The following is a 24,647-nucleotide window of genomic DNA, read 5'->3' as shown; positions in this document are numbered from 1 at the left end:
TTGGTCATTAATTTAATCAATTAATACCCTCTTAATAAAATCTTTTTGAAAATGTAATTTTTGTATCATACAATAACCATTGCATCGTTAATCGGCATAGTTAGGGAGAGGAGTACAGACACATGTATATGCAACTCTTAACTGATGATTATAGCGCAGTAAACAATAACTGACAAGGCACTGCCAAATTTTAATTTGGATGTGTGAACCGTCTAAATTAAAATTTTATAAAAGTACTTCTGCAAGTTTTCAACTTCATAAAGTAACTAATTTCACTACTTTATTGATTAATAAAACTATTAATAAATTGAGTCATTATAATTAGGAATGTACAAGTTTAAAATTTTGAGAAATTTTCGGGAAATTTTAAATCTCGATCTATGTGACGATATTTTATTTTGATTGATATTTTTTAAGACGAGATTATAAAATACCGTTAAAAACACCTGCAGAAATTTAATGCAATGTGCAATACAGGAGTCACTCCAAAATCATTTTGATGTTTTAGATTGATAAATGTTTTTTAAGTTGAACTTTATCCTAACTGACTATTTCCTATGCGTAAGAGTTCTTTTTAATAAGGTAGGGCTAATTAATATTTGTTTTTATACTGATCTTTTTTAATAAAAGATTTGAAATACTCTTGCCTATTATTATGATTTTTGTATTTAACCAGTCATCTGTCATAAATAAGTAGGTTTTAACAATTTTACAAAATCAGGTTAACATTTCCAAACGTGCATTTTCCGTTGAGAAAAGAAATCTCGTCTCAAAACTTTTGAGAAATAAAAAATCTCGTCTTGCCTTGAACTAAAAATCCAATCTCTTCCATCCCTAAATAATAAACTAATTCCAACTTCTTTTCCAATTTTGAACGGTTGATTATATGTTTGACGATAAAAAATCACTACTTGCCAGTACTTGCTCATCTCTATCGCCTTTTTAGTTTTCCCAACAATCTTTAAAACAATTAATTCTTATCCTTTTCTCTTCCCTCTTATTTAAGCCAAACATGTCAAAATGACTTTTGGAACAATTGGTTTTTTTTTACCATCTTGATAAGCCCAACTTGGGAGCTTATTCATAAATAGGTTTTTGTTAAATATCAGCTATATTCCAAGTTAATGGCAATGGCACTGATAATAATCACTTGGTTTTCTATCTTTTAGCAGTACAAATAATTTTTACCCTCATTTTCACATTTCTTTAGCCATAGCCATGTACTAAAAGTTCATTTTAATGTTTAACTTTTTCTTAAAACCTCTTGATATATTATTACAAGCAATTGAAATAGTAAAAATGAAAACTCAACAATGTCAAAAGAATAGAAAAGATTCATAAACCATATCTTTTGGATACTCAATGTAAAAATTGTACAACAAATTGTAATATGATTGCATAGTTGGCTAGTGGGTTGCAAGTGTTAGTTTTGTTGTCTCTCGTTCGAAAACACAGGTGTTAGCTTAGCACAAGTGATTGTAAATGTGCACATATGAAATACATTTGCCTACTCTTTGAACGAGTAGGTATGTTAGATTTCAAAAATATTTGTACACTAGGCCTAATTATTTTGTTGTGATTATTTTATATTACAATGGAAAAATAATTAGAGACTGGAAAGATTAGTCTTGTAACATTTGATTATAATTTTGATAATTTAATAATTTCTTGATATATAAACTATTTTGGTCATTAAATGATCTTAGTGATCTAACTTTGGGTTTTTACAGGCACTTTCCATGCTTTTGAATGTCCAATCTTTCCCATTCGTGATTGACCTTGCCTGCTTGGCCTCTCGCAGAGAGTATCTGAAGCTAGAAAAGTGGTTAAATGACAAAATTAGAGACGTCGGTGAAGTTTTTGTCAGTGCAGTGGTCAAGTTTCTACAGGTATGTATAATTGAATGGTTGAAGCCAAGAATATAATGCTTTAGATTAAGACTATTTTTGTAATTTCAAATGCCTATTGATTTGAAAAATTATTTTCTTGTTAGCCTAAATAAAATATGAATTTGCTCAGCCAGAATATAAAAAGTTCTGATTGATTGATTGATAAAAATTTTAAATTTGGTTTTTGTGTAAAAAAACATTGATAATGTTAAAGTCGAACGATTCATAAACATTTAATTATTAACACCAACAACAAATTTGGAAAACAATCTTCAATGTCGAGAAAGCCTGGTCATTTTATAAATTGTGTAATAACTATTATACACCTAGTAGTAGGCCACTTTTACCTAATGTTCTTTGTTGGAATTTGAATTGTATTGACTTAAGGCACTTAACGGACCAGCTGTAGCAATTTTTTAGAGAACTCAAATAGTAGAGCCCCAATTATTTTAATTAGGGATGGACGGGTCCCGAAATTTCGGGAATTTTTCGGGAAAAAAATATTCCCGATTATCGGGACGGGATTACATTTGACTCGGGAATTTTTCGGGACGGGATTTGGTCCGATCGTCGGCGATTTTTCCGCTTCGCGAGTGCCGATAACGCCGTTATTGCGAGCGATAGGTCCGCGAACGCAGGAGACGAAGTCATTTCGACGATTATGCCGTGACCGCGGAGTCCTACCGACGACCGCGCCGTGACCGCGAGTCATACCGACGATCGCGCCGTGACCGTTGAGTCATACCGACGATCGCGCCGTGACCGCGGAGTCCTACTGACGATCGCGCCGTGACCGCGAGTCATACCGACGATCGCGTCGTGACCGCGAGTCATACCGACGATAACCCCGTGACCGCGGAGTCATACCGACGATCGCGCCGTGACCGCAAGTCATACCGACGATCGCGCCGTGACCGCGGAGTCCTACCGACGATCGCGCCGTGACCGCGGAGTCATACTGACGATCATGCCGTGATGGCGGAGTCATGCTGACGATCGAGCCGTGATCGCGAGTCATACCGACGATCATGCCGTGACCGCGAGTCATACCGACGATAACCCCCGTGACCGCGGAGTCATACCGACGATCGCGCCGTGACCGCAAGTCATACCGACGATCGCGCCGTGACCGCGAGTCATACCGACGATCGCGCCGTGACCGTGGAATCATACCGACGATAACCCCGTGACCGCGAGTCATGACGACGATCGCGCCGTGACCGCGAGTCATGACGACGATAGCGCCGTGACCGCGAGTCATGACGACGATCGCGCCGTGACCGCGAGTCATACAGACGATCACCCCGTGACCCGCGAGTCACAAGTTTCTATAGGTACCTGTAAATTGTTACCCATTTTTTGGTTTTTATAGATCAGTGCCACAAATGGTAAAAATTGATTTCTTATGTCTTTTTTGGTAACTGCAATACAGTACTTTCTTTTTATGCACAGAAAAAAATCCCGTCCCGTCCCGTCCCGAAAATCGGGAAGGAAATAAAAATCCCGTCCCGTCCCGTCCCGAACTAAAAATTCAATCCCGTCCATCCCTAATTTTAATTAATTAGGAATGCAACCTATTCTGATATTGAACAATTTGGATAGTTTGACTTTTACCGAAATCCATGGTATTTGATAGAAAATAGGCATAGCCATCCCGAGCTTTTACTATTGTTATCGCAGAACATGTATTGATATTTTGTCAAAAATGTCATGCTTTCGCTTCGATACGAGAGGATGATCATGATTTTCCGTGAGCGTGGGAGACGAATAATATGATGTCTATAAGACCAAGGGAGTTTTTTAAGATTTTGCCGAAATCACAAAAAATGATACTTGTTGTTTCCGTGACCTCAGAAGACGATAATGATGTCTAAAGGACTGCGGAAGATGATTAATATTTCGTCCTGATCGCTGAAAATGATGAGTATTATTTGTTTGTTTGAGTTTTTTGCCGAATCAATCTCGACACCTAGAAGCATCACCCATGGAAGTCGTTTGTTACCATGACCGCAGGAGACGACAATCATGTTTACACGACCACCGGAGAGATTTGGTCGTGATCATCATGGAAAACTATAACATACGTTTCCAAGACCGCGAGAGACATTGAGGATGTCTACAAGACCGTGTAATATATTAAACGTTTTGCTGCGATTATGGAAGACGATGATGTTTCTGTGACTGTGTAAGACGATAATGATATCTATCTACATGACCATAGGATATATTTAACATTTTGCCGCAATTACAGCAATTTAAAAACGGTGATGATGTTTCCATGACTGCGGGAAAATGTCTATAAGACCGCGGAAGATGTGCATGATTTTGCCGCAATCTTGAAAAACAATCACGATGTTTTCAAGACCTATTACCGTGGCTCTTAATTGTTTTAAATTATTTCTGTAAGCGATTTGGATAGTTGCGAGTTTGAATAATTGTAGTTTAATTAATCTATGATTGAGGTGCTACTGTTGGAGTCTCTGATAAGGACATAAAACAAGATATGTGTTTACAATTTCTCACTCAAGTTTGGCACAGCACACTGTTAGTGGCTCAATTGAACTAATTGCATTTTTACTGTAAAACTGTCTACAACTGGAATATGAGAATGCGGTGTTTACTCCATGGAAGTTTATCTATATGTAATATTTTAAAAGAACAAGATAAAATCTAGTGTATTCAATTTTATTCTCCATTCCAATCACAACTCAACTATTATTGTTATTTACAAAATTAATAATCAGAACAAAACAAAAGTCTTTAACATCTGGAGTGCAACCAACATTATAAAATCAAATGCTGCTTCTTATACAATTAATATAAACATATACCTATTACACTATATTTGTATAGTTAAATCATCAAAACACAGCCCAACAGCTGAGATTTGTCAACACCTCAATCAGCTGCTACATACATTAAGCAGAAGAAAGTAGTGGAGGAACTTCCCCTCAAACTGCCTAAATATTGTGGATGGAGTGGTTATACAAAAAAAATAAACACTCATAAAACACGATGTGTCACAACCAAATCTCAAAATCACCAAAAGTTTGGAAAAGTTTTGATTTTGAGATTTACTTAATGAGATTTGAGATTCTATACTAAGTATTCATTCAATTAAGTAAACAAATCACTCAGTAAGGTTGTTTTCATGTTTTGTTGCAGCGGAGATGTCCTTCTATCATGGGAGGTATAATGAAGGAAGAGAACCTCCCCAAGTCAGCTCAGTTGCTACCTGACACTCTAGCTACAATCCTTCACTGTCTTCAGACCTGTGTCGCGTAAGTCTCATACTTAGATTAACAGGATTTCTCATGTTTATAATCCGACAAAATCAAACTATACAATACCCCTGATTGTACTTTTGGCCTCTTAATATTTTACATGATTTGCCTTTGTTTTTAAGTTACCTTTTTTTTGTTGCATGAGTTTACGACAGAAAGTCTGGAAGAGAAATCAACATGCAACTCCAGAGTCTGGCCAAGCAGTACTACTCCTCTAATAACCTAAGTCTTAAACAAAAGGAAAACCATTCAAATGACCTTCACCTCCAAACAAAACAACCCAGACGTTACAATTCAGGATTACAAACACAAAATGTGACAAAAAACCTAGGCAAGGCATCATAATTAAATCTAACCTATCCTGGAAACTCCTTATAGACCTGCTCTGCATATAGTTAAAAGTAGGATCAAGCAAGTATGCGACCCAGAAGTGGCCAGGGTTGCCTTTTTTGCTTGATTTGAGTCCCACCCCAGATTGTGACATCAGGAGGAACAGCTACAGGCAACCTAGAAAGTGTACTCATACAGCAAAAAAAGTGCACCTGGCTGACCTAAACTACAGAGACAGCTGTTGAGAATCTTTCAATAACCTAAAAAGCCTCACAACAGTTTCACTCCATATAAGAGAAGTCATCATCCACACCACTACAACAGTGCAGCCAAAACACAGAGACATACGCCAGCACAACACGTGCATGCTGTCAATTTTTTACATCCCCAACGCTATTTGAGTCTGTTAGAGCCGAAACCATCATGCTAAGGCTCTCTACTTTAACAACCTACCAGAGCACCTTACAAGAGAACAAACCATGTTCAAGAAGAAGCTGTCAACATGGCTCCTGTACCGACCATTCTTCTAAGAGGTTGAGTTCCTGAACGAGCTACAATAAAAAAATTAACTTAATAAATTACCTAATAAAACATACAAAAAATGTTGCCTAATAATTCATACCTTTAAATAGTGGTCTTTTTATCTATTTATTAATTGTCTTCATTGTAACTTTGTAACCGTTGCATGAATGTTCTCAAAGAATATTTCAATAAAGAATTTGTCTATAATTTATCGTTATCAATTTACAAAAATCCTTCTAGCTTGTAGACCAATGTTAATTTTATTTTTACATAACAGGGTGAACGACTGTGCTGCAGGTCACCCTGTTGCAGCCGGCTCATTAGTGTTGTGTTTTAAGCGTTCTTGACTGTGTTAAAAAACTCCAGCGTAAATGTTCATCACCTTCTGAAATGCCGTCTACAGAAAAACAGTTTATACTCAATTACTCAGAAATAAAATACCAATGTTATAAAAAAATACAAAATGCCAGATTACAGCTTAACTAAACCTAATAAATATTTACACACAATTTACAGTTTATTTTAGTGTGTTAAATCTGGTGCTGCATAGCACGCCACATTATTGTGGCACCCTGTATAACGAATACATATATGAAATTGTATATTTTGCTTGGCAGAGGTGGCGGTATATCACAGGAGTTGTCTGAGACTGTGATTGCTATGGCGACCAACTGCAGCATGTTGATGAACAAACCTCGTCATCCACCAGGAGTGTTAAGGGGAGGACACCGAGGCATGGAACCTGCCTTTACACCCTTCCCTACACCTCCACTGACTACAGACCCTCTAACCAACCTCAGCAACAGCTTGGCCGGAATGGGCATGGGAGGACCTCCTAGCAGCTCGGCCTTCAGTATTCAGGTAGGTACTTCTAATGTATACAGTATACTCCCTGAGTGGCTGAGTGATCAAGGGTAATGCAAGCCTAACCTAAAATGCCCAGGAAATAAATAAATTGACTTTAAATGTATGGTTAAGCAGTGTAGAATCATTTTAACATTGTTAAACACAAATAAACATTGTCCAAATTCATTGTCAATTCAGATTTTTTGGGGCTAGCCCGGAGGCAGTACCACGTACCTTGGATGAGCCCGGCGCAGGTGTGGGCGAGGTGCATCCGGACTGTCTGAAACTGCTTCACCAAAATATAAGAGGTCTCTCAGACAAAATAGAACTGTTTGATGTGTTCCTGCAAGATGAATTGCCTGACGTGATATGTCTGTCTGAACACAATCTGAGAGACACGGAGTTTGAGACGATTATGCTCAATGGTTATACAAATGTGGCTGCTTTCTGCCAATCATCAATGCAGAGAGGTGGTGTCGGTATTTTTGTAAGTAATTTTTTAAGGAGCACAAAAGTAGATGTGTCTGAGTTTTGTGTGGAAGGTGAGTGCGAATTAGCTGCTTCAAAACTGTATTTAGAAAATGAAATCATACTCGTCATTGCTGTATATAGACCCCCGACTAATAAACACGATTTATTTTTTGAGAACATGACTGGATGCCTTGATAAGCTTGTAAATTTCAACCAAGAAATCTTTGTTGTTGGTGATTTAAATATTGATCTGTCTAAAACTTCCTTCGTAGCAGATAAGCTGACAACCATTATGAGATCTTTTGGACTCAGAAACACGATAAGTTCATATACAAGGGAGTTCAAATGTTCTAGATCCTTGATAGATCATATATTTACTGACATAGATAATAAAAGAATTAAAAGTGAAGTTCTTGTGACAGCCCTCTCAGACCACCACGCCCAGTTAGCTTCCATAAACTGTTCACTGAATGACAGAGATAATCTAATAAAATATAAATTTTCCAGAGAATTTAATAATAATACAAAGCAATACTTTAAGCTATTACTTAAGCAACAGAACTGGATATCAGTGTACAACGCAACAACAATGAATGACAAATTTTCCAATTTTGAAAGCCAGTTACGCCACATATTTGAAATAGCATTTCCATTGAAAAGAAAGAAAGTAAAAGAAAGGAAAAACACAGGTCGTGTAGTTTTAGACAAAGAAATGTGCCAAAAAAGGACAGAAATGATTGACCTATACAACAGAACAAAAGATCTTCCCTCCGAACATTACATGAGACAATATTATTTAAGAATAAAATCCAATTTTAGAAAACTTGTGAGGCAAAAGAAATCTGAACTGTATTTATGTAAAATAAACCAGGCAGAAAATAAAAGCAAGGCTATATGGGATACAATTAATGAAAATAAAAATGGAACAAACAAACAATTTAAGGAACCCCACCTCCTCGATGAGAAAGGTTATTTAATCACAGATCCACAATTAGTAGCTGATCGATTTAATAATTTCTTTGTTGAGATTGGTAGCCAGTCAAATAAAAAGGGTACTAACAGCTGTACAAGGCATGTGTCAAATTCCCTCTTCCTTTGCCCAACAACTGAAAAAGAAGTTGCAACTGAGATAAGGTTGATGAAAAATAAGAGTTCAGCCGGCACAGATGAAATATCCCCAAGGCTATTAAAAGAAATAGGTGATGTAATCTTGACACCTCTAACTCATTTAATTAATTCGTCTTTTATTTCTGGTCAGTTTCCTGATACTCTATAAAGCTCTCTGTTGTTAAGCCTATATATAAAAAGGGGGATGATCGTCTGTGCGATAACTACAGGCCAATATCAATTGTGTCAACGTTTTCCAAACTTTTTGAAAGATTATTCCTAAAAAGATTGCTGGAATTTCTACATAAAAATAACATACTCACCAGTAAACAGTTTGGGTTCGTAAAAAACAGGTCGACAACAGACGCAATTTATCACCTTGTATCGACTGTGGTCAGTGCACTGGATAGAGGTGAGAATGCTTTGGGATTTTTCTTCGACCTGACCAAAGCATTCGACACAGTGGATCATGACCTTCTCAAGCAGAAGTTACACTCTTATGGAATTAGAGGGCTGTCACTACAATGGATCTCGTCTTGCCTTGCCAACCGAAGTCAATATGTGGAGGTGAAAGCAGTGGATAGCACTGGGTGTCTACGCCCTCACAGATCCTCTACTGGCACGATCGTCAGTGGAGTGCCTCAGGGGTCGGTTCTTGGTCCGGTACTGTTCCTCCTCTTTATTAACGACCTCCCATCAGTTGTTCAAAAGGGTGAAATATGTCTTTTTGCTGACGACACCTCTCTCGCTGTCTCCAGCCCAAACCGACTCGAACTAGACATGTGTGCCTTTATACAAGCCAGTTGCTTGTTGCAGTGGTTCGACGAAAATCTCCTCAAAATCAATTCAACAGAAACTCAGCTCGTTGAATTCTCAATTAGGAAAACCAAAAACAAACAAAATTTTATTTTGGACGACACTGAAACTGAAACTACTGCTCAAGTAAAATTCCTGGGTTTGTTGTTGGACGAGAACTTGTGTTTCAAACCCCACATTGATTCTGTCTGTAGAAAGATCAGTTCAGGAATTTTTCTTCTGCGCCAACTAGCAAAATTTTCAAACAAAGATGTACTTCTTACTGCTTACTACGGTGTACTTTATCCACACATGATATATGCAGTTGCACTATGGGGAGGTGAAAGCACAAGAACCCATTTCCTTTTTCGCCTTCAAAGGAGAGCTATCAGAATAATTCACGGCCTTCCCTACAAACAAACTTGTAGAGCTGTATTTAAATCATCCGCAATTCTACCTTTTCCCTGTATTTACATTCTAGAAGTCCTCACTTTTCTGAAGTCAAATTATTCTCATTTCCACACCACATCCACCCACTCGTATCTGCTTCGCAATACTTTCAATCTGAGAATTCCAGCCCATTCAACCACATTCTTTGAAAGACATCTAAACTATAATGCCATCAAACTGTTCAATGCTCTCCCACTTCAAATCAAGTCCACATCAGATCCGGGATGCTTCAAAAGGCACTTGAGGTCATTTCTCGTGGGTAAAGGCTACTACAGTGTCCGCGCCTTTCTCGCTGACGGACAGTCCTAATGAATTTTAATTTTAATTATTTTAAAAGTTAGTTAATAGTTATTTTTAGTAAATTTGACTTGGCTAATGCATTTGTAATGTTAATCTTGCTAAATAAATGAGTTATTGAGTTATTGAGTTATTGAGTTAAATCTAATAATATTGGAGAGCACAGAACAGTAATGGGCCTAATAATACAAAAAAATACCCCTGCCACAGCAAACCTTTTGCCAAGTTTGATAAAAATATATCCATAAACAAGCAAACTACAAAATCTATCTATACATATACATATCTATCTATATATATATATAATACGCTTAGCCGATTTTTCTGAACAGAACTCCTCCCTCATTTTTGGACCGATTTTGATGATTAAAGTGTCAAAAAATGACCCTGATCTGTAATTTTCCAAAGTGTTTTTCATTTATTGAAATCTTTATTAGTTTGGGCAGGATCTTCCATCAAAGTTGAGTTTTCTCCCATAAGATTAACATGGGGAATCTATATATTAATTTGAAACTGTTTTTTTTTGTGACAGCTAATTTGAGAGAACGGCTGGGCGTATAAACTCGGTAGAGGTGTCTAAAGAAAGGTCTTGGTCTGTAGATGAGCCATCAAAAGAGAAACGTGGTAAATTCCCTTGGGGCTCTGCCCCAGTGGCCTTTAAATTCCCATCCCATGTTATTCTTATGGGGGGAAAAACTGGTTTTTGTCACAGCTAATATCAGAGAACGGCTGGGCGTAGAAACTTGGTAGGGGTCTTCAAAGAAAGGTATTGGTCTGTAGATAAGCCATCAATAGAGAACCGAGGTAAATTCCCTTGGGGCTCTGCCCCAGTGGCCTTTAAAGTCCCCTCAGCAGATTTGTTTACATTATGACCATGTATAATTTTACACTACTTTTTAATTGAACAGCTGTTAATATTTAAATTGTGATTTAATGAATTTGTTAAAATGAAGTATTTGCAAAGGTTTTTTCTGATTTTAAAATCGATTTTCTTCTGCATCGTGTCATGTTTAGCAATATAATGTAATGTTGTAATGTTATAATGTGTAATCCAAATCAGTGGAAAATCCTAATATCCCGGTAACTCTTAAAAATATTTCTTATGGAGTTAACTTATGTCTATTGTATGGGCTGGTTTCTGCCGTTTTTTACCACTTCTTGGAGATTTTACGTAGGCGTGTTGCACGTAGATGATATTCTTTGGCGCAGTGCATCTGTAGACGATACTTGGGTTGGTGTAATTATTACAATGGAAAAAAACGAAAAATCCTGGACAATTTGATATAGGCCTATTAAAAATAAAACTGAATTAGAAGAAATAGAAATAATGATTTTTTCTTAATTTATAAGGGAGTGTTGCACGACGTCCAAGTGCCACGACGTCCAATAATATTTTTCCAGTGCCACGACGTCCAAAACATCATTTTTGAGTTGTTGCACGACGTCCAAGTGCCACGACGTCCAAAAGTACAGTAACTGCCAAAAATATAGTCTTTCTACAAGCTTTGGACGTCGTGGCACTTGGACGTCGTGAAACAGTGCACTGTAGGATTGTAAAGAAGTATCATTTGCACCACGTCCAAAGCCTCTGCCAGTTGCACGACGTCCAAGTGCCACGACGTCCAATCAATATTTGACTGTTGCACGACGTCCAAGTGCCACGACGTCCAAAGTCCCTGCACACTGTGAACACTGTTTGCCGACCTCAGTGCATACAGTTCGTATTGCAATTATTGAAGGCAACTAGGCCTCGTCAACTGTTTGAAAGTTGTCAACCGCTTCGTCTTTGATTAATGTTTAAATTATTCAATATTCAATGATTCTAATTGAACTAATTATTGTATTAGCTTAAATTTTTATATGTAAAATAAATACTATGTCACCGTAAAATGTAGTGATGCAGTATTTCTGTTGTTATGATTGCATAATTGATTTCTACAAAATAGAGCTATGTCATAGAAACGAAATAAATAAATGACTACACTATTCACTATATTGTATGATTAATACAATAAATTAATCACTAGCCCAAAAGTAAATATGGTAGGTTTAATGTGAGTAGTGGTAGAATTCTGGTGAGTAGTGGTAGAAGTACTGCAGTAGAATAGAATTGTCATACTATATCACTTGGTAGCAAATTTACTCATAAGATAAAATGTATGCACAGTTTTATAACAGCTGTAAGACTTCCCATTTAAGTACCGGTATCATTGAAATTGTATAACTTCCATTGAACAGAAATGAGATAAGTTAGATATTGATACACAGATATATGAATTTTCATACACTTATAATATGACGAATTCAAAAAATGTTTATCCGTCAAATGTGCTAAATATTATGTAAACTATCACTTATCAACTTTTTAAGCTATAATGGTGTTACTACAATGGTTAAAAATGTTTCCTGTGAAACATATATTTTTTAAACTAAAAGAAGGTTTTCTTTTAGTACAAACATTGCTCTATTAGTGCATACGAAAAATAATTTCACTATTTTACGAGATCAATGTTTGACAACAAATGGTTGAAGCAGATATTCAGAGAGTGTCTCCAGCTGATGCAGTAATAACTAGGGTGGTCTGCCGTTACACTTTAGACGCATAAATGAGCGAAGCATTATTTAAAGATTGTCAATGGCTAAAGCAGCTAACAACCTACAATATGTTCCCATTCAACAGATTCACTGTTTGCCCGATATTATTTAAGTTTTAAAGAATGACAAATTTATCTGATAGTTAATACTGTACCTTTGTAGTGAAACTGGCCATCCTGACTATACTTTGTAAATGGGCGTAGCAGGATGTACTCGTGCAATCAACATTTGTTCTACAATCGTCAGGTCAGTTAATTCGTTCGGGACACTTGACTCATCCATATTATTTAACGCCGTGAATTTAGTTGCATTTGAACGACAACGCGAACAAATCGGTGATTGGTTTAAAGCTTTTAGTTGTTGGCGATGACAGTTAGTGCAAGTATAAAATTGTAGTGCATCTAATACATGTTGGAATTGATTAGCTAACTGCCTATCAATCTGGTTCTTCTTGTTCACGACGCCACTATCATACAATATTTGCATTATTGGTGCGACGACCAATATTACGACGTGGTCTTGTCTTTGAGCCATGCTCAAAACAAATATAGCAAAACTGTTACTTCCATTGATAAACTAACTTTAACCTAGGATGAAAGTAAACATTGAAATGTAAACAAAACAGTTACAAACAATTAACATATGTTTATCTTATTTAAATAAAACAAGATAAACCCATATGTCATAAACCCAATATAATTTTTCTTTCAACTTACATTAAAATAACAAGCGAAATTGCGTGACCCGTAAAATAAAATCCAAAAGGAAATTTGCAAATATTTTTTACCAAAACATTGTGCTCAGTATTCTTTAGCTGTTGGCCAAATTTCATATCAATTGGTCAAGCCATTACATTCTGATGCTCTTACAAAGAAGTTACAAAGTGAGGGAAAGTGAGCTACGCTCGTTCCGCTCGCAAAAAAAAAAGAAAAAACTAAGCAAAATCCCTTAGGACTCTGAACCAGAAGCCTTTAAAGATCCCTCCACTGAGTTGTTTACACTTTGGCCATGTGAATAATACTTTTTAACGAAACAGCTGTTAATTTTTAAATTGTATTTCAAACAACACACATTTATTGGGAGTTACTGAATTCTACCATTGACTATTGGATACAGAAGTTGTTGTATGAATAATCAAAGATTCTACCAAATAAGTATTAGCAATGTTATTTTCTGATTTAAAAATTTATTTTCTTCTTTATCATGTCATGTTTTGCAATATAACGTTCAATTACGAATTCAGAGGAAAATCATTTCATCACAGCAATTCTTAAATTATTATTGAACTATCTTATATCTATTCTACGGGTTGGTGTCTGCCTTTTTCACCACTTTTGCCTACATTTTATCATATTATTCTACACATATCAAATATTTATGTAGAAATATCTGCTCTTATCGTGTCTAATAATATCCAAACATAGAAACCTTGCCTAAAATTGTACCCATCTTGACAAATTATTTGCGCCTGCCTATATTACGGACTTTGGCGCACTGAGTAGGTAACATCATTGAAAAATAACACGACATTTTGGCTGTAAAATATGGTACAAAGAGAAAATACTATTTAAGCAGCTACTGTCATGACAGAAAGGTCATAATCCTTTTAAACTAGATTACAAAATCCTTTATAAGATACGTTGATTAACAATATGTAATATGTAAACGTCAATTTATACGTAACTGCCAATCTACGGTATTTTTGCTTTTTGGAAATGTCCCATTGCTATGTCATTTGCATTATTTGTTGCCAATGAAGCCGCAAGACTATATGAACTAGGAGGCCCCTAACAGTTCAAGAATAAAAGTCAACTTAACTTCAAGTATTCCACTACACCTAACATTCCATAGAGAGATTATATTGACAACTTTATGTTATTGATAAGGCTGAGACAACTAACTGACATCCCCCATGTCAAGGAATTCCAGCTTAAACAGTAACCCCAAAATCAATTTCTCAAAACTGTGCTAGAGGGTTCATTCATTGGCACAGAAGTACGATATGAACTGACGCGACGTGACGAAGGAAAAATCAAACTTACACTGTAACGGATATAACTCCATTATGAAGTTAGAATATGTCTTCCCAAAAAATATTTTCTTTTCAAATAAAATCATATTACATTGATGAAATCACGGAAGTGTTTAACTACAAAAGATCCACCGATACGATTTTAATACTATTTAAAGGTTCTTCCAAAGGAAGAGATATACTACCATATAACATACTAATAATAACTCCGATGGCGTACGGTATGGGAAATATTTTATTCATTGAATGATCAACCATATTTGGCAACTAATGCAGTTAATATCATTATTGTTTTTTTTTTTACACTTATTACTCTTTAAACAATGCTAAATGCTCAAAATATGTGTATTTCACCCAATTAATCGCAGTTAGATGAATTAACGTAAGCCTTGAAAGTAACCGTTGATTTCGACGGGTTTCACCTAGTATTAAATAATGCACGAATATTAGAACAGAGAGGGTAAGGATTATAAATTTAAAATAATGATGTTACTAGCCCGAATGTAAACATTATTTTACATTACTTAAATGTAGCTGTCAAACCATATGTTAATGTAATTTCATTAGTATATGATTGTTACTTGTTACTTAGTTATTTCATTTGTTTATGTTTATGATCTACTAGCTGTACCCGCGGGCTTTGCCCCGTTTAACTTCACAAGTGAGCTCGTTCGCATGTCTCAATCACGTCCTGGTTGAAGTACGTTCGCTACGCTCACTCACCTTTAGGTTGGAGCTCGTTCGCTCCGCTCACTTGCCTTCAGGTTAGCTGGTTCGCTGCGCTAACTCGCTTCCAGGTTGAAGTTTGTTTGCTACGCTCACTCACCTTTTGGTTGCAAATTAAATGAATGATTAAATGAATTTATTTATTTCCATTGAGAACTAACTTATTACAGTAGAGTCCCGCAAACTCGGCTCTCGATAACCCGGCAGTCTGGATAACTTGGCCATCACCTGGCTCAGAAAATTAGTGATTTTTTGAGTCAGAGTTAATCATGGACTCAAGCCAGCTCAAGTCAAATTATTCGCAACTGGTACTAAGGATTTGTTGTACTATATCTGATATAGTCTTTTTCTAAGTTCACGTCGCACTCGCAATTAGTTCGCATGTTTTATCTAGGAAAGCAGGTATGCCCTAAGTCATAGCATTTGTAGGTTAAGTATAATAATAACAAACATGCTTATCGTAGGTTTGTAGGCACACTTGTTCAAGAATATGCCATGGTAGGTTTTGTTTATAAATTTTATTTTTTAATTCTTGTCTAATGACGATATTGATTTGTATTTGTGCGAAAATGTTAATTTATTTGTCAAGGGCATGAGCGGCCCTCTAGTCTTTGTATGTTACATGAAGCACAACATGAAAAAGAATAAATTAAAGGAAGGTAAAAAACGGATCAGTCGCTGAAGGTCCACAACACCTTCAGACCTTCGACACACATTTTGCAGTTTGTACTTGATAATGAGGATCCCATGAATCCTGTACAAAATTAAAAAAATGTTTCATTCAAACTACAAGTTTATTACTTTTCCGAGAACCAGCCTTTATCAGGACTTCCGCTCCCACGCTAGTCGGCAACATCAACTGTGCTATTAAAACAATAAATCTTGAGTAAATATACTGTATGTTGAATTTTGAGGTTGTGGTGTTCCTTCGTAAGCACATTCGATTATAATCTAGGAATATGTAAATTTATTGTTATACGTTAACTTTATTGATATTCGATTCGCTACAGTACTATTAAACCTATAACATTTTCAATTCGTGTGCGTTGTATTTTAGAGTTGGGGAAACAAAAGAACCCTGTGTACAACTTATTTATGTGATATTCTCATTGGTTGCAGTTTAATAAGTGGTGTAGCAAAACACAAACACAAAATTTATTGAAATAAAATTAAGTCAATGTTAAGTGAATACTATTAATAAACATATTTGCGACATAAGAACATTTAATTGAAGCCTAAAAAACAGTTCGAAAAAGGCATTCTATTCTTTATACTACTACAAATTAAAATGAGGGTATAAAAAATAGTTTTCAAAGATCATGTTGATCAATGTACATTCATCTAATCTTGAAAAAAATAAGTATTTAAAAGCTTACATAATGAAGTTTATCGGTTGTTAAAAAAAGTCATCATTTTTCAAACCATATAAACCTTATAGTTTTCCAACTGTAGCCTTGTTTATTTTTTCTTTTTATGTTTTTTTTTACTTTATGATGTTTCAATTTATGGTTCAAATATTCATAGTATATATATTTCTGAACAAGAACATACACCCATGTATATATAACTAATAAACGTTCCATAAGCATTTTACACGAGAGAACACTGTTCGGCAAGTAGCCGGTCATCTTGAAGGAGCTTGGACGTCGTGCAACAGCGCTGAGCTATATTGGACGTCGTGCAACAGTCAAATATTTATTGGACGTCGTGGCACTTGGACGTCGTGCAACTGGCAGAGACTTTGGATGTCGTGCACATGTTACTTTTTTACAATTCTATAGTGCGCTGTTTCACGACGTCCAAGTGCCACGACGTCCAAAGCTTGTAGAAAGACTATATTTTTGGCAGTTACTGTACTTTTGGACGTCGTGGCACTTGGACGTCGTGCAACAACTCAAAAATTATGTTTTGGACGTCGTGGCACTGAATAAATATTATTGGACGTCGTGGCACTTGGACGTCGTGCAATGCATCCATTTATAATCGTTATTATAGTGAACCTAATGCGGCTATGGGTGGGAAATATTTGTAGAAAACTCTAAAAAACAAGATCAGCTTTTGAAAAAAGATAAGATATTTACAAACAATTTTGATTATATCTAACTGTTGTGTACATCGTGAGTATTTCCATAATCTTTGAGTCGACTTTTAAAAAGTCATCGGAAATTATGACCTTTATTCGTTTTAAAATAACGACTGTAATGCTTCGCAATTGCTCGAATTCGAGCAACCGGTACACTAGTCTAAAAATTTAATTGGAAACTTTGTCTCCACTAATTTGAGAGAACGACTGGGCGTAGAAACTTGGTAGAGGTGTCCAAAGAAAGGTCTTGGTCTGTAGGTGAATTATCAAAAGAAAAACTAAGTAAATTCAGGGTGTCTACTAGTCGGGAATTCAGGGAAAATCGGGAAAAAGTCGGGGATTTTGAAAGGTCGGGAAAAGTCATGAAAAAGTAATGAATTTCGGCCGAAGGTCGGGAATAATCTAATCTTTCAAAATTAGGGATGAACGGGTCCCAAAAATTTTAAAAAACTTTCTGGATCTTATATTTTTGATTCATACATTATTGAGTCAGTATTCATATACATTATTGAATCGGTATCCATCCATATGTTTTTGAATCAGTATCCATACATTATGGAGTCAATATCCAAATACGTTTTTAGATCAGTATCCATACGTTAATCAGTATCCAAATACATGATTGAATCAGTATCTATATACGGTATTGAATCAGTATCCATATACGTTTTTGAATCAATATCCATACATTATTGAGTCATTATCTATATACGTTTTTGAATCAGCATCCATACGATATTGAATCAGTATCCAAATACGTTATTGAATCAGTATCCATATACGTTATTGAATCTTCATCCAAATACGTTTTTGAATCAGTGTCCATATACGTAGTTGACTGTTACATTGATACTTACTTGACCTACATTGGTTACTTTAGACTATCAAAATATCAAAATATACTATCAGTATCCATATAACTTATTGGCACTATTCAAATTATTGGGGAACATTAATATATATAAGCTATTCACTGAGACATTGCTTAGCCATACAAGTTATTACAATCCAAGTACATGGCATACACTGAGACATTGCTTAGCCATACAAGTTATTACCATCCAAGTACATGGCATACACTGAGACATTGCTTAGCCATACAAGTTATTACCATCCAAGTACATGGCATACACTGAGACATTGCTTAGCAATACAAGTAATTAACATCCAAGTACATGGCATACACTGAGACATTGCTTAGCCATACAAGAAATTATGTATACCTTGTAGGTCTGATTGTTTCCTCTCATTTTATCAATGTAAACCAATTGAAAGATTCAGTATAAATCTTGCGAAGATTTTTGTTTGTTTACACCAAAACACATCTTTATATTTATAAAATCAATAAAATAAAATAGGTAACATGCTGAACAACATGATGCTGCAAGTAAAAATTATGAAATAGGCAAGAAGCTCACTGATATTTCCAGTGTTTCTTCTAACGCATGATTGAAAACAAATATTTCATTCCAATGACAAGTATGAATAGAAAAATACCGTGTTGCTTCGAATCGAGTTACATTAAAATTTGTTGCTGCTTCACACACCCCAACATTTGATATGGGATTTTCTCGGCATGTGATTCGTTTCTACCGTCAGTGAAATCGCTGCGTCGCGAGTGACAACATATGTTGACGAAGGTACCGTGACCGCGAGTCGGAAAAAGGTGTAGTAACATGGAGAATGGACCGAGTTTTTGGTCGGGATTTAAATAAAAATGGTAATGAAAAGTCGGGAAAAAGTCGGGAATTCCATTTGAGAAATCTGGTAGACACCCTGAAATTTCCTTAGGGCTGTGCCCCAGAAGCCTTTAAAGATCCATCCACAGTTTTGTTTACATTTTGGCCATGTGGATAATACTTTATAATGAAACAGCTGTTAATTTTTAAATTGTATTTTAAACAACTCACTTGAGAGTTACTGAATTGTCCAAAAGAAGCATTTGCAATGTTATTTTCTGATTTTAATAGCTATTTACATTACAAGTGTAGTAAGAGCGTTTTTACATCATGCAGGTGAATGTTGTGCAACAAGCGGAAGCGAGTTGCATAATTCACCTAAGAGATGTAAACACGCTCTTGCGCAACGTGTAACGTACAAGATTTTACCTGACCTGACAATATACATGGGTTTACATACAATATTTTTCATTATCCATTTCACTCATCGTCTAACAGTAACGTTCTTTTACAAACAAAAGCTAGGTTAGGAAAATACTTTAAAGCATAACAATAACATTCAAGCGCACAGCTGATTTCTAGCGTTGAACGTCGATGCCTCCATAGAGGTATATTTTTTTAAGTTAAGCACTCAATGTTATTTAAATGGGTTTCATTACATCACTGAGTGAGTTTTTTTTAACTTTACGTCACTCGAGAAGTAAGAAAGTTGTATACATCACGCTTGGGATAGGGAGGTTTAACATGGCAGGTCAGGTAAAATTAATTTTCTTCTGTATTATGTCATGTTTTGCAATATATAACGTTCCATGACGAAATCAGTGGAAAATCCTTTTATCACAGTAACTCTTAACAATTATTTCTTATTGAACTATCTTATATCTATTTTACGGGTTGGTGTCTCGGTGTCTGCCTTTTTCACACCTTTTCCCTATATTTTATCGTATTATTCTAGACAGATCATCATAGTTTCATGAGATTATTGTCATTTATGCTTTCAATCATTGGAAAAATCTTCGATTGTGTAATACAATACAAAATAATACAAGTAAAGAAGGGCACGGTGCCCATTTGAGCCATGTCCATATTTTGTTAAATTAATAGTAGTTTACAGCAACTGGATAAAACATTTTACAATATTTATGTAGAAATTTATGCATGCTTTAGAAAGTCGTTAAGCTGGAAAACTGCAATATACTGCAGCCTTTTCAGAGAGGTTACTTTGATGTATTCATTCAGCTTAGTGAAAGCATAATATAGATATGTATACAAATAAGAACTTGAACTCTTAGAGAGCCTGTGAATGTTATTAGACTAACGAAAAGGGTTGTGCATGTTTACTAGTGCTACTCAGCAACAAAAACCATTTAGTTGATCTCTAAAATATATATTCTTGAAGTGCACTGAGCAGCAGCCTAAAAAATCTATGTAACTTACCCATATAATATAGTTACAAAATGCTCAAACTCGCATTGTGACATTTATAATTCGGCTTATATTTCTCCAACAGAAAATTCATCTGCAGAAGAATTTTATTTTGCTCTTACCGTTTCTAATAACATCCAAACACAGAAACCTTGCCTAAAATGGTACAAATTTTTGACAAATTATTTGCAGTGGCCTATATTACGGACTGTGGCCCACTGGGTTGGTAACATTATTGAAAATAACACGACATTTTGGCTGTAAAAATGGCCCAATAAGTAAATGCTATTTAAGCAGCTACTGTCATGACAGAAAGGTCATATTCCTTTTAAACTAGATCACATCATCCTTTATAAGATACGTTGATTAACAATGCATGTAAACGTCAATATTTACGTTACAGCCAATTTACATTATTTTTTTTCTTTTTGGAAATGCCACATTACTATGTCATTCGCATTATTTGTTGCCATTACTGCACGACTATATAAATGAGGAGGCCCCTAACAGTTCAAGAATAAAAGCCAACTCCACTTCAAGTATATTCCACTAGGCCTACACCTAACATTCCGTAGAGAGATAAGATAATATTGACAACTTTATGTAACTGATAAAACTGAGACAACTAACTGACATCCCCCATGTCAACAAATTCCAGCTTTAATAGTAACTCCACAACCAATTTCTCAAAACTGTGCTAGAGGGTTATTCATTGGCACAGAAGTACGATATGAACTGACGCGACGTGACGAAGGAAAAATCTAACTTACACTGTAACGGATATACCTCCCTTTGAAGTTAGAATGTGTCTTCCCAACAAACAGTTTTTTATTTTTCAAATAAAATCATAGATTAATCTGCATTACACTGATTAAATCACGGAAGTGTTTAACTACAAAAGATCCACCAATACGATTTTAATACTATTTAAAGGTTCTTCCAAAGGAAGAGATACCAGATAGCATACTAACAACTCCGATGACGTAAAGTATGAGAAATATTTTATTCATTGAATGATCAACCATATTTGGTAACTAACGCAATTAATATCATTATTGTTTTTACACTTATTAATCTTTAAACAATGCTAAATGCTCAAAATGTGTATAATTTCACTCAATTTATCGCAGTTAGATGAATTAGCGTAAGCTTTGAAAGTAACCGTCGATTTCGACGGGTTTCACCTAGTTGAGATATAAACAGCTCAGTGATGTTGATGTAGACCATACAACAATAGACTGATACAACGTTGTTTACGTACCGTAAAAGCCGAAATAAAATAAGATTTATTTACAAAACCCATAAATAAATTTGAGAAAGCATTTTGCCATGCCACCTATGGTAATAGCTACTTCCCTATAGGGAAATTCGCTAATAAAACACACACAAAATTAACACATATCCAATCATTGCATGTAATCAGTGACTCATCGGTGGTTGTTAAAGTAAACGTCAACTCCATAGTCTGTCTGCGAGATAATGGGCACTCATACAAAAATTCTTGGTCGTCACTGTATAATTTACATTTATCTTGCGTAATAATAACAAGTTAAGTGTTATTTTGGTTGATCGTGTTTGTGGTTAATTCGCAGCAAGGATAGTTGGGAATCTACTGTAAAATCAACTTTATATTTTGTCAAAATCTACGTTTCCAACAATGTCAGCCTTCAAATACTGACATCAGATGAACACGGTAGATGTTGGAAACGGAGCTTAGCAAGAAAATATGATCTGTGGCCAACCTTTGAGACAGCTGAGTGTGTTACAGGGAGGACTAGGTCCATTGGTGTCCACTCCTGGCTCACCATCACGTCTAATGGCTCCATCTCAGTCACCAGCCCCGCCGTTCCCCATGATGCCACTGGGGGGTCCCGTAGGCTCACAGGTGGGACCCGGACCTTCACTGGTGGGAGTCACCACCATGGCCAGGATAGGTCAGCCTTCCACGGCCACTTCTGCTGCCGCTGTGGACAAGTCACGCCTAGGTTAGTGCAGTACATCAGCTTTAGACAAATAATGCTCGTACATTTTTAAATATTATTTTAACTTAGATAAAAAATAATATAAAACCATTTTGTACCTTTTTATTAGGCCTACCTTTTTAATTCTTTGGTCATGTATGTAAAAGACGACAACAATTGTCAATAATTTGCCTCGATGGTTGTAAAGGATAAGACATGCCCTTATTGGTAAAATTTAAGTTGTTAAACAATTATTGCCTACATTTTCTGATTTATAAGAGAGCTTCACTATGTTCAACTAGTCAAGAAAGTTCTTGGAACGTAACAAGATATGGCAAGTAAAAAAAAAAAAAAAAAATTGATAACTATGATTAAGTTAATTTTAAGCTCCAGTATTAAGGAAAATTAAGAACAAAAGTATTTATGGAAAGGACGTTTTGAACAAAACTTTTTAGAAAATAGGCCTACATATTTATTGTAGGTATAGTTTAAGGTGCAGCTTTCTTGAAAAAAGAGATTTAACATAGGCTTAGTTTGGTGACTGTGATGGTCTTTTTTGTTGGCTTAGTGCCTGGGTATTGTGGGTTTTTAGGTATTTCATTAAGTTAAAAGTGTTTATAGATCCCCCACCTCTAGAGATAAGCCTACATAATATTTTGCATTTCGCAAATCTGTTGTTCGCTTAGTTGTTAAATCTTAGGCACTAATAGAAAAAATATCATTAAAAATTATTGTAAACCAACAGCCTAGTTTATAGATATGTCGTTGTCAATCATACCGGTACGTCTGATTTGTTATCATTTTATTGGGAGGTTCACAACAGTTTATTATATATATATAATATTAACTCAATCATAATCAACAATGTGTTTCACCCAGGGTAATAATCAAATATGTAATACATTTCTTGGATCAGATTAGGACGTCTTTGAGTTTTGTGATGTTTTTTGTTCACTTACTAAGTAAATAGACTCAAGATATATTACAAAAGGATTATTCATGACATGAGTTTAGCCCCTAGGAACAGTGGCGTCACATTTTTTTGCGCCCCGCTCCCATAAACTAGACCCACCAATACATCAAACAAAAAATTTTACAGACTAAAATATCACATTTTTAATTTTATCTTTGTTTGTATTTCAAGCGTTGACCTACATTATAAATATAAACATATATCTTTAAAATTGATGAATGAATAGGTAAAATAAGATATAAACAACGTCAGTATAGTACCAAAATATTGTATTTAAATTAAACTAAATACAATTAATATTAGGGCAAAACTAACTACAACTATTCAGAATGTCTCAAGCTCTTCACTGGAATTTGCTCATTCTTACTCAATTTCGTGAAGCAAATGCTTTTATGACCTCTTTTGAATCAACCACTCTTGCCGCTTCACTCTCTATACTTTAGTATACTTAGACCTTTCAAAATGTCATTTGGTTGCAGACATAAGCAATGTACAAAAGTAAGATAGCAAAATAATAATTAATGACCTTGGTTATAAAACGTTAAATTTGTTACCTCAGTTCAATGAACAGTGAATAATTAATAATAAATATCAATAAGAATGAACTTCAATTTTCAACCCCACTAGTCTCGCGGGCCTCTCTGCTTGACGGTTTCCGCTTGCTGATTCCCGCTCATCGGTTCGCAGGCCCCATCCCGGCTCCCAGACCTCCCCCCCCCTGTATTGGGGGCCCTTCCCTTATGCTACTGTTTAGGGATTAGTGAAGTCCATACAATTTTCACTCAGTATGTAGCCACTAGCCAGTCCTCCATACATGAAAGGAGACTGGTTAACAACTTTAAAAATTAAAATCTTTTGTTAGATTTAAGTTTAAATTAAAAAAAACATAATTTTAAACTTTTGTTCGCTAATTCTAAATTACATTTGTGGCCGACATTTATCTATCTTATTCTATTTTCAGCTGAAACTTCAAACCTGTTCCCGGAAATGTCTGGAAACGTGTCCAAAGAAATAGAAGATGAAGCAAACAGTTATTTTCAGCGTATATACAACCATCCCCCTCATCCAACCCTGAGCATTGATGAGGTTTTAGAAATGCTAAAGAAGTTTCAAGATTCTCCAAACAAAAGAGAAAGGGTATGTCTTACAATATTAGCAGTGTTACTATAGGTTGCCATTTTG

At 35.6% G+C, this 24,647-nt stretch overlaps 1 protein-coding gene across 1 annotated transcript in view; it reads left to right on the top strand.

Moving 5' to 3' along the window:
* Window positions 1-24,647, top strand: part of LOC128995796 (CCR4-NOT transcription complex subunit 1-like) — a 113,535-nt gene that overhangs the window by 23,756 nt on the left and 65,132 nt on the right. The window contains 5 exon segments of the mRNA XM_054420815.1: window positions 1,731-1,889; window positions 5,055-5,170; window positions 6,643-6,886; window positions 22,300-22,516; window positions 24,427-24,602. Of these exon segments, the coding sequence (XP_054276790.1) occupies window positions 1,731-1,889; window positions 5,055-5,170; window positions 6,643-6,886; window positions 22,300-22,516; window positions 24,427-24,602 (912 nt within the window).

The sequence above is a fragment of the Macrosteles quadrilineatus genome, unplaced genomic scaffold (genome assembly GCF_028750875.1).
Source record: "Macrosteles quadrilineatus isolate MER2022 unplaced genomic scaffold, UCM_ALF_1.0 Scaffold_5__1_contigs__length_97177068, whole genome shotgun sequence".
Lineage (NCBI taxonomy): Eukaryota > Metazoa > Arthropoda > Insecta > Hemiptera > Cicadellidae > Macrosteles > Macrosteles quadrilineatus.
This window is presented reverse-complemented; position numbering and strand designations above follow the sequence as displayed.